The sequence below is a fragment of the Crotalus tigris genome, unplaced genomic scaffold, assembly GCF_016545835.1.
Source record: "Crotalus tigris isolate CLP2741 ecotype Arizona unplaced genomic scaffold, ASM1654583v1 scf7180000024342.5246164, whole genome shotgun sequence".
Taxonomy (NCBI): Eukaryota; Metazoa; Chordata; class Lepidosauria; order Squamata; family Viperidae; genus Crotalus; species Crotalus tigris.
The window spans coordinates 4284516-4302858 of NW_024100512.1; the positions used below are offsets into that span (position 1 = coordinate 4284516).

The following is an 18343-nucleotide window of genomic DNA, read 5'->3' on the forward strand; positions in this document are numbered from 1 at the left end:
AGAATGACAGCAGAATCTTGATTCTGACAATAAGGAATTGCATCAAAGTTTGCTCCTTATGCTTACAAAACGACCTACATTAAAACACAATAATACAGAGGTGGACAGAGCAACAACATATTCTGATGTCTGTGATATATAATTAATGTTATATATCTAATAAACTAATGTTCTTACCAATATCTTTTAACGGTTCTACCACTTCCCACTTTGGTTCCGACCGAAAAAACATTGAAACATGCTGTAAGGCAATTTCTGCAGAGATAGGAATTGCAAAGATATTATATCCGTATTGACAAATGTCTACAGTAAAGTTAATTTCAACTTTAAAATGTTATCAGTGTGTCAACATTCAACAGTAAGTTATCTCTAGGTTGGCTGATAAAGCTTAAACTAAAATTGGAAAGCATACATCTACAAGCCACATGATATAGGAGGAATTGTCAAACAATAAGGATGAAGGCATCATAACATATTTTTCCAATTTCATCCACACAAAATACTAGAAAATACATGTATAATTTGTGTGGCGGAAAAAAACTGGATTTTGTACCTAAGCATGTAGGAGATCTGGAGAAATATTTGTAAATTTCTGTAAGGCAACACATTTTTTCCATCATGCTGGTTCAGGGAATTAATAAATACGTAAGGACTTCCCCCCCCCCCAGCCATCCATGCTGAGAAATGAAAAAACTGTTAACTGAGAGACACATTTATAGATATACAGGCTCCAGGCCCAGAATATCCTGCATGAGATACAACAAGATATTCTACAACAGCTTCCAATTATTATTTTTTGAATACAAGGGCACATTAAAATCAATTGCGAGCATAATGTCTCATTTGCCTGGAATATATGCTATTCACTAAATTTCCTTTAGTATGATTTGCAAGCATGGAGCTCAGTAATGACAACATTCCATGAATAAACACTGAAGCCAGAATCACAAGGGAGTCCAGGAAATTCAAAAGCTAAGGGCAACATTCCACTCTCAGGTCACCCGACTGTGTTCAGGTGTTTCATCTTTGAACATGAAAGCAAAGCTCAGTGGGGGAGAAATCCTTGAGCTGCGAAATGCTTTAGTAGAGTAGACCAACAAGGACATCACGTCTACAGTGCTGGCACTTCCATGAGCTGATAGAACTGACATATTTTCAGTTCCTTAGTTTCAGATATGCAGAGAGCTACTGCTAAAGTCATGGATTCTTTTGCAGAAAAGAGAGGAAATATGTGCAATCTGCAGTAGATATTTGAAATATTTTTCAATAAATTATCTCCTTACCCGTGTAATTAATAGAATAGTTGTTTGGGTCCAAAAATTTTTTTACTAGTTCACAGTTGGATAGGATATGATTTGAAGTAATCACATTGAGATAGTTCTGAAGGCCCTTCTGTCTTTCAGCAATGAATTCACGGTCCATATTTCCAATCAATTTTTTGGGAGGAAGAGGTAGGCTAAGAGCAGAAATCTTGAAAAGAAGAACAGCCCTAGTAAAAACTACTAGTACAAAATATATTCATTACATCTGCAACAAAAAAACCCGCAACCAATATCCCATCTTATAAAAGTATTGACTGGGCTCATACACTGCATAAACCATATGATGGTTTGTTAGTTTATTGCAATACACTAACACAGCCTTTTTCATGGTTTCTAGCTTAAATGTTTTATATAAGTTACACCTCTGTGGCTCATTCAATGAACCAAACTTACAGCAAATTATGGCTTAAAAAGTCACATCATGATAAACCAAGGATGTTTGGTTTCTATAAGAAGCTATACTGATAGGCCTCGACTTACAACCTGTTTAGTACCTGTTCAAAGTTACAACAGCACTGAAAAAAGTGACTTATGACCATTTATCACCCTTATGACCATTGCAGCATCTCCAAGGTCATGTGATCAAAATTTGAATGATTGGCAACGGGTTCATATTTATGATGGTTGCAGTATCCCGGGGACTTGTAATCAGCTTTTGCGACCTTCTGACAAGTAAAGTCAATGGGGAAGCCAGCTTAATTTAACAACTGTTTTACTATCCTAACAACTGTAGTGATTCGCTTAACAATTGTGGCAAGAAAAGTTGTGAAACAAGGTAAAATTCATTTAACATCTATCTCGCTTAGCAACAGAAATTTGGGGCTTAATTGTGGTCCTAAATCAAGGACTACCTGTAACTTTCAACAGGTCTAACCATCTTAGACGTAGTGAAGGATGCTGAGGACTATTGCTCAGCAACATGAGAGGGTCAAACACTCTCACTTGCCCCACACAGAATAAAGGCTTCCAATTAAAGATTTATATTAATTCATTAGCAATAAAATGGCAGATTTTAGAAACATACCAAAGTTACATTCCTAAATATACTCTGATGACTTTATGTCACCAGAACAAACTATGATATATAAGCAAATGAAGCATAATAGCAACATTTGGTCAAAGTCTTGGTTTTTGAAATAATATGGAATGAAGGTAGACTGTGCATGTCAGCATTCTCTACTTTTTTTAGCAGAAACTGTAAAAAAGCTTTCAGAAGTATTTCCCTTGTCAGAGTTTGACTCATTCTTTCATATTAAGAGGAAACATTTAAAGATCTTAGAACTTCTAGTTCCAGGAAAAAGTATTTAGATTGTGACGTACTTCTATTATCACTAACTCATTTCCCATTTTAGCTCTTTTTTTTACTCCAAATCATTATATACATTAACGTAATTCAGAGAATATCACAGCAGTTAAAGATGCAGATGTGATTACAGAATTAAACTAAACATGTGAAACAGCCAGTGGTGGGATTCAGCCAGTTCGCACCAGTTCGGTAGAACTGGTAGCTAATTTTTTGTTGCCTAGGCCTTGAATGGACTTCCAGAAGTCGCATCTATGTCGAGAACCGGTTGTTCACATATTTGAATCCCACCACTGGAAATAATTCTTTTCAAGCCTGAGGTTTGGCGAAGGGAATAATCTTTTACATTGCAGAGAAGAAATTTACAATCCAAATGTTACAGAATAGATTCAAAAGATGTGCTCTTTATCAATTTTGGAAATGTGTAAATATATTAAAAATGAAAACATGGGGCAATGATTTTACATAGTCTAGATGTAATAATATACTAAAGAATTGATTCTATATTAGTTCTATGCTAATAGAAATAAAAGGGATCTATATTTTATGGTCCCTTTTTATTTCTTTAGTACTGTTGTACTGTTTTGGTTTGTTTATATTTTTGTTGTTACAGTCCGCCAAATTTTTAATAAATGTACATTTTAAAAACCAATTAACACAAGTCATCCATTGTGATAAAATATGGAGAATAACTTCACTGCTATCACATAACACAAAATTAATATTTATGATGGGATGGAAGTTTTTTGGATGTTGATGTGAAGAAATGTATTCTCAAGATGCAAAGGATTTTGGGGGGAAATTACGGTGTTTTGAGGTCCCGAGGAACATTTAATTATTTTCAGAAACAGCAATTTTTTTCAAAAGAAAAAGTATAAAAAACAACCCAAATTATCAGTTCATACAGAAACAGGAAGGAAAGTTCACAGATTTTATGAGTACAGCAGAACTGTTTCTTCCCTTTATCTGAGGAATGTTTTTCTACAGAAACTCTCACTGAACTCATTCATTTTCAGGAAAGGAAATTATACATTTGATTAATGCATTTCAACAGTTTTGAAATAACAAGAAATTCTGCTGAGGCTAGCTGAGGAAATGCTTTATATTTCTGTTGTATTTATCTACGTCTGAACAAAACTGGAATGATTAACTTGCAGGATGCTTGTGTTGGTCAGAAAAAGCGTGGATGTATCACAGAGACAGGAAGCCATCACTGCACATCCCACAGGAGAATTTGTTAATGTACTAAGTCCATGCTATCATGGTCTGCGCTGTGTTACGCAACATTTATCCAAAAAAGTGATGTAGCAATAATTAGCAAGCTGGATGTGCAATTGCACTGCTATTGTGAAAGAGCATAATTATCCTTGAACTTAGGAACAATCTAAAAAACAAACTGTACTCAGGACAAGTTATTTTAAAAGAAATTGCTTACTGATGCCAATGCAGAAAAAATATTGATGGCTAAAATAGCACATCTAGTGCCTTGCTCATTCATTATAACCAAAGAGGAAGATGGCAGGATAAAAAGTTTTCTTCTCACTTGTTAAAATTTTCACCTTCTCATGGAAACAACAAATTCAAGTCAATCAGTCAGTTCCAGAACTGACATAAATTAGACTTTTTGATAAACAAGGAAGCTTATATTCCCTATCAATGTATATTGTCACTTGAAAATCATTACTTTCAGAATAGCATAAGCACCAATAAATGACCTTTCTGACACCATTATGAAAGGACAAGCATGGAGATGAAAGCCTCCATTATCTAATGGCCTCTCAGATTCCCTCCATAACAATATAAAATTGCTTATATATAATATTTCATTTTTATATTTGCAATATATTTCTTATACTGTCCATTAACAAAGGTCTTGGATGCTTCACAAATTAGACCTGAAAAATATATCCTTCTTTGAAATTCAACATACTGTATTTTTAGTCCAGCACATGCTGAGAATGGACACAGACTAGTAATGTGCATTTCCAGTGGTATGTATAGCAGGATCAGTGAATGGAACCACATTAACACAACTCTTCTACTATTAGTATCTGACAAAGCATGAGTAGTAAGGGAATTGTTGAAAACAACTATAACGTAGCTACAAACTTCCTTCTTCTTCCTGCAAATCCAATAGACACTTTAATATACAGCCTCTCTGGTATTTTCCCACACACACTAAAAGAAACCAGTGTCCTGGAAAGTAAAAACACACAATTACTGCAGTGTTTAAAAAGCAAAAGGACACTATTTCACTCCACAATAAATAGCACCATTCAGAAAGGCTTTTCAAAATTGATAAAATGGTTCTCTAGGCTGCATGTCAGGACTTCATATTAAAAGATCAATATGACTTTTGATTTTGTAGCAGTGAATAAGAGGAGCCTTCAAGTTAAATTATTGAGTGTCAACACTTGCAACTTTCCCATGTTCATATATTATTCTTCTATAGTCACTTATAGATTGTTCTTAATATCTATTGCTTGGCTTAATCACTGAACTAACACTTAGCTAGCCACTAGATTTCACATTTTGTTTTCAATTTTCTAAAACAGATCTTGTCTCCCCAACAGTTAGTCCTGATTATATAAATATTGTTTTGAAATAATGTTGAAACAGACATTTAAAATGTATGCATGTTTACTTATTTAAAATTCATATTTCTATTAGAAAACTTACAAAATAATGTAAAAGCATGTGAGTGAACACAAACAAAACTGACACAGCTACAATATACAAATCAAAAATTTAAGAACAGTTTTACATAAAAAGACAAATAATGTACCTGCAAAGTGTTATTCAGCAAATCAAAATCACTGTATCTTCGTATAATCTGCAAAATAACACTTTATTAGTTGGGTACAACTCATTCAAATACTCTTTAAAACTTATCTAATGTGTAATTCAGACATAGGTTCAAACTTCTCCTGTTGACCCACATCTGGAAGATTTCATGATAAGAAGGAGAAATGCCAATGTCAGATACAAAATATTTCAGGATTTGGAAAAAATGAAAACTGCTTTCTCCTCTACAGAGCCTATAAGAGCAAAATTATTTCAATTTAATTACACAAATAATAATAGAGTATGCACAGGAAAATTTAATGGGCTTTTGCTTGACTAATGACATGAATAATGAGTAATTATTCCCACATACATTTATAAAATTGGGTCTCTTCTGCCAGGAACAAAGGGAAGAGTAAGGGGCAGTTTGAGAAAGGTATTTAAAAATTAGGTATGGTTGAGATAACAGACTTTTTCTTCATTCTCCCATATAGTACTGCTAATATCTGAGATCAATTAAACTAAATTATTTAATTTCAAGACCAATAGAAGGAAAAACATGTTCATGCAATGGACAGTTAAGCTAAGGAATTCGCTGCCAGCAGTTGTGTTATGGTACTCAATTTGGGTAATTTTAAAATATGACTGGATAGGTTCCTGGAAGATTAGACTATCAATGATTCCTGATATTGATAGCTGTTTACTATTTTAAGGCATGTGCCCGAAAACTGCTCTCTTGGAGAGGAATATCAAAATGAAAATCTGGAGCGTCTGGCAATATTGAGACTTATGACTTCTCAAATATATCTGGTCCCTCACAAAGAACACTGGACTAGCTGAGATTGTGGTCTAACCCAACAGGGCTCTTTATAGATGATAAAATATATTTCTTTCTCATGTGGAATCTGTGCCTCTGGAACAACTAATATATGCAAGGATGCTAATTAGAAGCACGCTCTGTCTTTTTGAAATGAAATATAGGATCAGCTTCTTAAAACAACATTGAAAACTGTCATATATCAAAGCAACAGGCCTGCATTTCAAAGGATGAAGCTATTATGTCTCTCCCTGAGGGGGATACATATTTTCCTTTACTTCCTTTACTCCTCTTATCAGCTGTAAAACCATTTCTTCTTTGTATTTGTGACAGTCAAGTATACTACATGTCTTTGATCAATATCATGAATAAGAATTATGCAGCCTTATAACTCTTCCTCAGGGCTGTCCTGGATGCAAGAGACCAGTGATTCATTATAACCTGCTAGCTTTAGAAATAATAAAAAAAAGAGTTACTGGATCTTCTCCAGTAGTTAGCATTTCATGGATGAGTTTTCTCCCCAAGAGAAAAGGTATAAAAGCAACAGTTTAAAGATATTTGAAAAAGAGCAAAAGAAGAGAAAGATGATTAAGGTCTTCTTTGTCCTAGAGCAACAGATGAAAAAAAAATCGCTGTTAGCAGCACAGAACTTCCTATTCACTCCATATTAGATTGGTGAGACTCAGAATCAGGTAGCACCAATCTACTTTCATCAAGACAGACAATGCAGAGAATATCCCTTAGGTGGGAGGACTTTTATTTTAGAAAAACAATAATAATAAAGTTGGAAGGGACCTTGGAGGTCATCTAATCCAACCCCCTGCTCAGGCAGGAAACCCTGGCCTATACCAGTGATGACGAACCTTTTAGAGACCAAGTGCCCAAAAAACGCCCCCTGCCCCCACTCCACCTCCCGTCCTGCCTCCTCCGCCCCTGCCCGCCCGCAGGACCATGCACCGCCTCCATGTCCTGCCGCAGCAGATTGCCCAGGCAGCCCTGCAGCGCCATGGCAGCCATGCCCTCCGCCCACACCCCACAACATCATCTGCATGCTATGAGGCACAAGGGTGGAGTCTTGTCCCAGCTGCCTGGCTATGTCCTTGGCTGTGCTGCTCCGTGCAGGCTGCGCCCAGGGGCGACTCTCCTCCAGGGGAGCTGTTGGTGAGGAGGGGGCTGCTGGTGACGAGGGGGCTGCGGGAGAGGCAGGGCTGGGGCGATGGCACGTGTGCCCACAGAGAGGGCTCCAAGTTCTGCCTCTGGCACATGTGTCATAGGTTCACCACCACTGGCCTATACCATTTCAGACAAATGGCTGTCCAGTCTCTTCTTAAAAACTTCCAGTGTTTAAATAAAGCTTTTGGAAGGGCTCTATTCTGCCATCATCTGCTGGCCCTGGCTGTATGCTTACGGCATACTGTAGTTTGGACTTCATAATTTGAGAGACGACAGGAATAATGAAATAATTGTCAGCTGGTCATGTCCTGGAGTTATTCTTTAAAATGTAGTATCCTTATTACTAGCAAACCACAGAAAAAAGATCTTATGAAAATATAGGTTTAACACTAATGAACAGAATTCAGTTTATCTCATATGCACTGGGGCTCTTATCCCAATTTCAAGAAGATCAGGGAGAGGAGAATCTATACAGGTAGTCCTCGATTTACAATTGGTCACTTAACAATCATTGGAAGTTATGACAGGCTTTTAAAACAGCTACTTACAACCTATTACATTTCAGGCAATTGGCAACCGGCTTGTATTTACAATTTGTTTCCTGCTGGTCTGGGCTCATTGGATATGTTGGATTTGTTTAACAACCTTATGGTTTGCTAAATTGTGGTTCACTTAACAACCATTTTATGACCATTATAAAAGGAGTCATAAAATCAAATTTGGTCTTGATTTATGATTACAACAACTTATGACCAAACTCCAGACTCTTTTGTGGTAGTAAGTCAAGGACTACCTGTAATAGATTTTGGCTTTACTGGTCTTAATTACTTTAGAATTATCTAAAAACTAGTGATGATTTAACATGAACCAACTGAGTCATGGCAAAAGAAGACTGAATGTGAGAAAGAGAAAGTAGAAATCATGAGCTAAGCTCTGATCTTACCTCACAACTTCTTTCATTCAAAAATTATTTATACCAAATGATTCTAAAAACCCTGAAGTTATATGGCAAAAATATATATAGCATTATAATAGTTAAGTTGAAAAAAAAATTGTTATAATTTATATTAAGAATTTAAGAAGTTACCTGCCAGCTGTTCTCCATTGAAATCCCTCTTTGTACACGAATAATATATTCCTAGAAATTAGAACACAATTAACATATAACACATTATTTGATCTGTCAAATGAAATTCAAAACTGCTTTTAAAATAATGTCAATGTATGAATGGATTAAGACTAACAGGCCCTTTAAAAGCCACTACAATCTTAAGCAGGGGTCTTCAAACTTGGCCCTTTTATGACTTGTGGACTTCAACTCCCAGAATTCCTCAGCCAGCCAGGCTGGCTGAGGAATTCTGGGAGTTGAAGTCCACAAGTCATAAAAGGGCCACGTTTGAAGACATCTGATCTTGAGCTTGGTATTTAGACAACTATATATTTTTCAGTGTTTACATTAGAGCCCCATCTTGCAGCCTACTCACTTATTTGTACTAGTTTATCAGGGCATGTTTTATTTCATTTCTTCACCTACTTCTTAATTGACATTGCAATGCACTGAACAGTTGCATCCATCATTATAAAATTAAAATCTCTCCTGTTCTACTTTTAGGATGGACAAGACAGTTCATACCCCACAGAGCCATCGTTTCAGAGATATTTACTCACCTAAACATAGAAACAAAATGACCATGGGTGGGCAAAAAACAGTGGGAGCAAGAGTGGCTTCTGACTTCCTGCTGGCTTCCCCATTGAGGTTTATTGTGGGAATCTGGCAGGAAACATTGGAAATTTCCTTCCCTTCCCATAGGCAGGAAAGTGGCGAGAGTGAGGGAGGGATTGGGAGACTGGCTGGGAAACTGTCACAGAATGTTGAAAATGAAGATCACATGACCACAGTAGTAACCAATAGGACTGAAGAAGCCACAACTTTCCTTGGGAATCATGGCTCCTGGATTTTGAACACATCTTGTAAGTTAGTCCATTTTAGATACCTTGGTTCAAAAATTGTTGCCCTATGAAGTACCATTTCACCCAGGTCATGTCAACGTGAGTTTTAGTAGTATACATGCTTTGTTGGGAGGGGGTCCTCCTAGAAATTTCACACCAATGGAATTAGGCCAGACATATCTGCTAATTGGGATAAAATCTATGATAAATTTAAACAAAATATTAAAATGCAGAAACATCACAATAATAATAAAGGAATGAACTATCAGGGCCATGTAGCATGTCAATATGAAAGCTGAATCATCAGAAAGGCTGAGTGAAGCTAAATTGATACTTTTGAATTGATGTGCTAGAATAAATTGCTGAGAATACTTTGTCACTGAGGTCACAAGCATAAGCTTACGAGGTCCCAAAGAAGCAGTTACAGGTAATCCTTGGTTAACAATGGTAATTGTGACTGGGAACTCCTTCACCAAGCAACACAGTCATAAAGTATGACATCACTGATTACACCAACTTATCACAGTTGCAGTTGTTATGTGACTCCTGACAGTTATTAGATGCAGCATCATATGATCCTTATTTGCAACCTCCTGCTGGCTTCTCCACTGACTTTGCTCATCGGAGGCCAGCACTGAAGGTCACAAATGGCAATTGTGTGACCACAGGATGCGGCGATGGCCGCAACAATGAGGACTGGCCATAAGTCTTCTCATTTAGCACTGTCTTAATTTCAAACAGTCTCTGAACAAATGCTTGCTATCCAAGGATTACCTCTACTGCAGACATGTCAAACACAAGGCCCGGGGGCTGGATGCGGCCCACGACGTGATTTCATGTGGCCCGCAAAGCCATCCTGGAAACAGTGAGGGAATGGCCCCTGCTGCCTTGACCCCAGCCCAGGCCAGCCGGGAGCCAATGTACAATTTTGTGGTGGCCATCTATGCTGAAACGCATTCAGTCTTAGCTCCACAAGGCCATTTGGAAACAGCGAGGAACCAGCCCCTGCCGCATTGGCCCCGTCCCCTAGATGCATGCTGGGCAGGTGTCACCCTTTGTGAGGAATGAAGAAATGCACCATTGCCTGGAAGTGGCCAGCAAATGGCCCTCGCCTACTTCACATATCTGGCTTGATGGGCTCCAGGGGAGAGGTTTTGGAAGGCTCTTCCAGTGGACTATGTCTTGGCGCTTGCCCTGGTCCCACCCCCTTCTGCCAGAGACCCTCAGATCTATCCCACTCCTGCCCAGGCCCCCACAGGCACCCTTGATGTGAACAATGTAGAGCTGGCCATGCCCACCCAGTAGGCATACCCACTCCAGCCATGCCCACCCAGTAGGCCGCGCCCTCCCCCAGCCTTCTGAGGACAACCGCAATGCTGATGCAGCCCTCAATGAAATTGAGTTTCACACCCCTGCTCTACTAAAAGGCAAACTTGGCAAACTGATGTGCACTGTGTCAAAGAAGGAAGCAATTGTGTGACAACAATATCCAGATGGATGTTTCTGCCACTGTTTCTTAATACTGCATTCCTAATCCATTAAAAACAGGAAATTTCAAGTAAAATATACCAAGAATGATATATATACAACTCATGAATGTTATACCAAGTATTTATTTTGGATTACCTCACACAACAATTCTTCTTGAATATATAATCCTCCTTCACCTCTGCTGGATGGACCACTACAGATAGTCCTCTACTTACATCAAATTTTCTGTTGCTAAGTGAGACATTTATTAAGTGAGTTTTGTCCCATTTTATGACCTTTCTTGCCACAGATGTTAAGTGAATCACCACAGCTGTTAAGTTAGCTTAGCAATACAGCTACTAAGTGAATCTGCCTTCCCATTGATTTTGCTTGTCAGAAAGTTGCAAAAGGGGATCGCATGACCCCCGGACACTACAACCGTCATAAATATGAGGCAGCTGCCCAGGGGATGCTACAAAAGTTGTAAGTGTGAAAAACGGTCATAAGTCACTTTTTTCAGTGCCATTGTAACTTTGAATAGTCACTAAATGAACTGTTGTAAGTTGAGGACTACCTATATTAGTTAAGTTGAGGACTACCTATATTAGTATGAGAATTCCAATACTGCACAATATCCTAACATTTCTGTGTAATGTAACATTATATGAAATATTTCTTCTGCCTTCTGCAATAGAATATTTGCTTGACAAATAATTATACAGTACATTTTAACAGATAATTAAGCAAATAATAATTCATAGTCTGCCTAGCTACCATTGAAGGAAAAACTTACCAAAGATCTAATGATAAATTATGGTTCCATGTGATCTCAATATATTCATTTCTATTTATCTATTGAATAACCCACTCCAGAAGACCCTGGGCTGCATGTAACATTAAAAACAATGTAAATTTAAAAAAAAAGAAATAAAACATTCAATTAATCTATGAGCACTTGAGTTGCTAGTTTATCATGTCAAAGGCACATTTTCTCTCTCGCATCACTGATTATAATACAATATTAGTATTACAGAGAGATTAACTATCCAAAAAATATTTCAACAAGTAAAGCATATTTTAAAGTCATTGAATGACTTTATTTGCAGACAATTAACTGAATGAATAATTTACTGAGCCTAATAATATAAATCTAAATAAAGCTGAATAATCCAAATAAAATAAGGAGCAATTAAACCAACATTCTGAGATTGGATCAGGACAAAAGCTTAGTACAAATAAATCAACTTATCTTAGCTACACAGGAAAAGAAAACTTTGTATTTACAAGTCATTTACAGCCCTTATTTCAATATTCTCAAACCTAGCGGTAGATTGCCCTGCAGCCCCTAAGGGCATATTTCCTGATTCAGTACTGAAGCTAAACAGGTCTGGGACAGCTCAGCATCCAAATATGTAATTACATAGAATCCCTGAATAGACTGCCTTGGATTTCACAGAACAAAACAGAAATATAAATGAATAAATCATTCAGAGATGTAAACAAGCACAAATGTGGTCACACATGACTACACCCCTGCCTACTTTTGTCTTGCCTTCCAAAGTTCATGTAATATCTAGCTCCTCATATGATGCTAGCCTGTCCCACTGCTCTCACGCAAGTCATTTGCTCACTGATCATATGATAAAAGCAACCATGATCAAAGATCTGTTGTATTCATAAGAGAAGAGTATGACTGATACATTCATCAGAAAAAACTACCAGACAATTGATAACTGCTTACCATAATGTAGTGTAACATTTAACTAAGATCTATTATGGTTCACAGTACTCATGGATGGACTGAAATGAAATAGCTTCCTTTTATGTTCTGGTTGTTGTTAAGAAAGGGAATATTTTTTTCCAATGCCCACACACTGAAAACACGTGTTTTTCTTCAGCAAACTCATATGATATTAGCTCTTTTAGGAAGCCAATTTTCACATATTTAAAGTCAAGTTTACCGTAGTGAACTGACTGTTCAAGCTGGTTGTTGGAACAGCAAATCAGAATTGAACATTCAATAATTACAAGCCAGATGTTTTCTGCAGGGCTATCAAAAAGGAAGTCCATTATGTTTTATGAATGGTATAGCAAATGTGTCAACATTTTTGATTCAGTGCCTGCTTCTGCAATTCTGAGAACATGCTGTGAACATTCTCAGAAAGTATCTTGGAAGGCCTGCCTATTCACAAAATATGTCATGGATGGTTCAGTTAAAAGCTTGACCAGAATTCAGACTAATGAGATTTCTACCCCTCATTTCTTATAGGCCCCCACAATCATTTTATTACTAGTGCTTATCTTCAGTTTTTTTTTTCTGGGCAGCTGGTCATTTTTTCCACCAAAGTACTTGTCTATAACCATCTGATAAGAATGCTTACGAAGGCTAGATGGGGTCAATAGAAAATTTGTAAATAAAGAGACCAGTAGTTGGAAATTTGGTTTGCAACATGCTTTTTTTTTTTTTTTGCATAGGCTCAATTCAATTCAGAATAGAGCTGGAAGGGACCTTGGAGGTGTTCTAGTAATCCAATCCACCACTCAAGCAGGAGACCCTATACCACGGGTCGGCAACCCGTGGCTCCGTAGCCGTATGCGGCTCTTTCAGCCGTCTTCTGCGGCTCCCTGTCCTCAGCCACCATGTGCAGTCTGAAAAAAAAAGTGGACTAAAAAAGTTCAACTAATCAATTCAAACTTCTCACGAAGTTTGAATTGATTGCTTGAACTTCTTTGGTTTGTGGGACTGCCCACAAACCTCTTTCCTTCTTCGGACTGCACGTGTTGGCAGTGGAGGAAGAGCCGGGAGGATTGCTGGAAAGATGGCAGAACCTGGGTAAAGAGCCGTGGGTGACCAGTCTTGGGATGCCTCTTCACTGCCCAGCGTGTCTCCCCTTGCCCTGCTCCACCGCCGCCTCTGTTAGTCGGGCGGGTTGTCGGGGGTCTCGGTAGCTTCCCTTCTCCGGCTGCGCCTTTCAGCCGTCTCGCGGGCAGCGGATCTCCGTGGCCTCTTTTGAGAGATTCCCCCGCGGCACCTGCCCTGCCCTTTCCCCACCTGTTGTGCGGTGCCTCTTGGCCGACCAGGGAGCCGCGCCCCTTCACCATCCTCCTGCTGCCTAAAAAGTCCTCCAGGACAGGCTTGGGGCCAGCTCTCTTTCCCTGGCCGCAGGAGAAGGGGCAGCGCAGGGTCTCCACCCAGGCGGGCGAGCGAAACCCCGAAACATTTTGCGTTTGTTTACAAAGAGAAGCACGCCGCATTAGCTGGCACTACAGGGGGTGGTCCCACAGCAACGTTGACAGTCTGGGCCGTGCGCCACCGGCATCTTTCTTTGCAAACAAAGGGTTTGGGGTTTCACTTGCCCGCCCGGGTGGAGACCAAAGTTGGCAGCTCTAATGTCCTACTGTCGTTGGCTGAAATCCTATCCACCTGTTTTGCCCAACCGTTCGCAAGCCAACTGCTGCCTGGTTGCTGGATTAATAGCCACCAGATGGCTCCGCAGTTGCCGCCGCCACCGGAGATGAGCAGGCTGTTGCTCCTGCAGTCGCCATCCCACTGCAGTAGGCTCCACTCTTTAATCAAGCCCCATTATGTGTGCGCATGTGCGCGCACATGCGCACATTTTGCAGCTCTTAGTTTTTTCTTTTGTGAGAGAAACGGGTCCAAGTGGCTCTTTCACCATTTCAGGTTGCCGATCCCTGCCCTATACCATTTCAGACAAATGGCTGTCCAGTCTCTTCTTAAAAACCTCCAGTGATGAAACACCCACAACTTCTGAAGGCAAGCCGTTCTCATTGGTTAATTATCCTCACTGTTAGGAAGTTTCTCCTTAATTCTAGATTGCTTCTCTCCTTGAATAGTTTCCACCCCTTTTTTTCCTTGTTTTGCCTTCTTGGTGCTTTGGAAAATAAGTTGACCCCCTCTTCTTTGTGGCAAATCTTTTCTTATTTAACATGATTAATGAAAGCTATCTTTAAAAAATAAAAGGATGTACTAGGCACCAAAGGAGGAATCCTTTGGCACCATATTGTCTACTCTGATATTTATTTTTATCCTTCCATTATTTTTATAAACATCTCAAGGGAGTTACTGTACCCTATACTCCTTCCTCCACCTATTTTCACCACAACAACCCAGTAAGGTGAGTTGGGCGGAGAAAGTGACTGACCCAAAGTCACCAAACCGGTTTTCATGCCTAAGGCAGGAGTAAAACACTCCTGGTTTCTAGGCCAGCATCTTAACCACTATATATACCAAACCATCTGCCTGTCTATCTGTCCATCTGTCTGTCTGCCTGCCTGCCTCTCCTCTTTCTCTCCCACTTGTTTTTATATACCAACTTTTGCAAGTTGTACCTTAGGGGAATCCTAAGTGGACTGCAGAGTACAGAGCAACAGATCCTGCAATCAAGCCAATCAAAATACTAAAAAATGCGGCAGCAAACCTTCCAACAGAATCTAGCATCAATTGAGTATCATCAGTACTGCAAATCCTATACAGAATACATATTACAGGCACTTTTGTTCCTGGACACAAATGGAAGTTGATCAATGCACTATTCTATTCTAACCTAACACTGATGCAACCTGAGATTAATGTTTACATACACAAACATTATACACCTCCCCAGTTGAGTTTTGACCACGAAGCACAACTCATAGTAGAATCTTGCTTAAAGAAGCATATATAAGCAAAGAAGCATTGATCTCAGATCTGACAAGACATAATATTGATGAAGAGTGTAAATAATATGTGAATTTTGATCAACAAAATCCAAATATGCTCACTTCATACATAGGAAAAATATTAATTTAAAAGATCTTATCCTAAATCTTATCAAATTCCAACAGAATTTAAACATGTAAAACCTGTGAAATCAGATGGACTAAAACTCAATTATCCACAGCTCTACAAAATAGTTGCTTACATTAAAACCTTACATAATTAGTACTTTATTTTTAGTCTTATGAAAATTGATTTTGATCAGATCTTGGTTTCCAGCGCACAGATACTTTTATATTAAAATTGTGAAATAGGCTTGTTTAAAAGATAAGTATCTCATTGGTGTCACATTTCTACTTTGCAATGCCTTTTTTTTTAAATGCTAATAGCAACACACCAACTCTATACTCTTCCTTGCCACTCTTCATAAGATTTAGCGCCCGAGCTCCTTACTACCTTTCTCACTCTTCTCTGCATTCTTTCTATCTCCTTAGCGTCCTTTTTTGTATTATGGCAACCAGAACTGAACACAGTACTCCAGATGCCATCTGAACAGTGTATATTGTCATTTTTTGAAGTCATGGCATTTACTTTTATTGATACAGCTGTTGGGAGGAACTCCCCCGTTCGGTTCTTCCAGCCGGGATTCTCCTTGACGGCACAGTGCAGAAGAAATAGATCGTGAAGCCAGCTACCAGAAAGAGGTTTTATTTCGAGGATCAGCGTTGAGTGACAATTCAGCTCGAGTCCCCGGCTAGCTAGACAGAGTGATCTTTAAATAGGGGTTTTTATACCCTTTTGTGGTTTCCAAACTTGTCATTTCTGATTGGTAACAAACTTTATCATTTCTGATTGGTAACAAACTTATCATTTCTAATTGGTGAGTTTGAATTTGCCTTTTCTGATTTGTTGGTCAGTGACTATTGTTGGTTAAATTTCTTTGCTAATCCTGCCTGAAAGGTGTTAATTACTTTATTGTTGTGTCCTGATTGTTGCTAGCTGGTTCCTCATTGTGTGTCAAGTGTTTGCCATTTAGCCTCAGGCTGCTGTTGACCCAATTTAGTTGGGGTGTTCCTAGATTATTTCTTGGTTGGGCTGGGGAGGGGGTGTCCAACTCTCATCACAGCCCAACACTACATTGGCTCTTTTGCCAACTACAGTATATTGCTGGCTCATATTTAATCTATAATCTACCAGGACTTCCCAGCTCCCTTATACAAGTATCTCTCCTAAGCTGCGTACCACCTTTCTGCCTTTGTGTGGAACCTTGTATTTCTTACCACTGAACAACATTTCAAGTCGGTCAAGAGCCTATCTTCTGGCATGTTAACAATTCCCCCTCCCCCCAGCTTTAAGTCAAATTTTATGAGCATCCCTTCTGTTCCCTCATCTAGTTCATCTATGAAGTGATTGAAGGGTGCTCAGCCAAACCCTGAAGTACCCTACTGCATACTACTTCATGTCCATCAGCCAATTGTGAATCCATTTCCGGCAGCATGACTATCCATTCCATATTGTTCCAGTTTATCAAGAAGGAGGCTGTGCTTACTGAAATCTCTTGTCAAATGTCTTACTGAAATCTAAATGGACTACAGCATTTCCTTTAGCCACAAATATAGTTACACTGTCAAAGATTTATCAGACATAACCTGTTTTAACACATCAGTGCTGGTTTCTGGTTATCACCTTGTTCATTTCTTAGTACTTGCAAACTCACTTCTTGATTATTTTTCTAACATTTCCCTAGTATGGGATAACTTCAAACTTAAGATAGTTCAAAGGGAGGAGTTATTATTACAGGAAATATATATTATGACCTGGATATTTGAAAAAAAATAGAAGTCAATAGAATTATAAAATGTAAAGCGTGGTGTTTAAAGATCATTTAGTTCAGTGGTGGCGAACCTATGGCACGCAGGCCAGAGGTGGCACTCAGAGCCCTCTCTGTGGGCACGCGTGCCGTTGCCCCAGCAGAGTTTGCCAGAGTAGCAAGCACGTGGTGTTTGGAAGCGACAGGGCAGGAAGTGAGCGAGCAAGCGGCATTGGCCCCCAGGGATGCCCCAGAGATGGCGAGGGACTGGCCCCCGCCGCCCTGGCCCCGGCCACACTCACCCAGTCTGCCGTGACCACTGCAGCTATGCCCACCCAGTGGGCCACGCCCCCATGCCCCCCCTGAGGGCATCACAATATTGATGCAGCCCTGGCACTTTGCGATAAATAAGTGGGTTTTGGATTGCAGTTTGGCCACTTGGTCTCTAAAAGGTTCGCCATCACTGATTAAGTTTAATCCCCTGCCTAGTGGAAGAATAATTTATTAAATCATCCCTGATGGGCAAGTAGGATTTTGTAGGATTATTAAATAATTAAACATATATGGTAAATCTATAAAAATAATGAAATCTCATCCATGTTCATGACTATTTCAGAGTTTCATTTGTGTAGTACAGTCTGGAAAACAGTATCTGTTTCAAAGGTGCTTCCTGCCCTAATGGCTTTTATTAGTTGCTAAAAGCCAAGAGAATGGTTTACAGGCAGGTTATCTGGGGCTTATAACAATGAGCCTAACTTTCTAATCCTGTGCTGGTAAAAAGCTAAAAGGAAGTACAAGACAGCAGTTTCTGGTTCCCTTATGTAATTCACATAAAACCTTATTAACTTGGGTATTGGTATATTCTCACTGTACAAGATAAAGAATTCTTAAGTATCTGATGCTGAGTAACTTGGACATATCAGTGATGGAGTGGGAGACAGAGAGAGCAATACCACCCTTATTTCAAGAATTCTTAGCTCTCTATTCAGAGTGCCAA

At 39.1% G+C, this 18343-nt stretch overlaps 1 protein-coding gene across 1 annotated transcript in view; it reads right to left on the reverse strand.

Annotated features, from left to right (window-relative positions):
* The window catches only part of PXK (PX domain containing serine/threonine kinase like), a 50619-nt gene that overhangs the window by 27968 nt on the left and 4308 nt on the right, over positions 1-18343 (reverse strand). Inside the window, 4 exon segments of the mRNA XM_039326681.1 lie at positions 178-255; positions 1284-1470; positions 5411-5458; positions 8487-8537. Coding sequence (XP_039182615.1) covers positions 178-255; positions 1284-1470; positions 5411-5458; positions 8487-8537 — 364 coding nt within the window.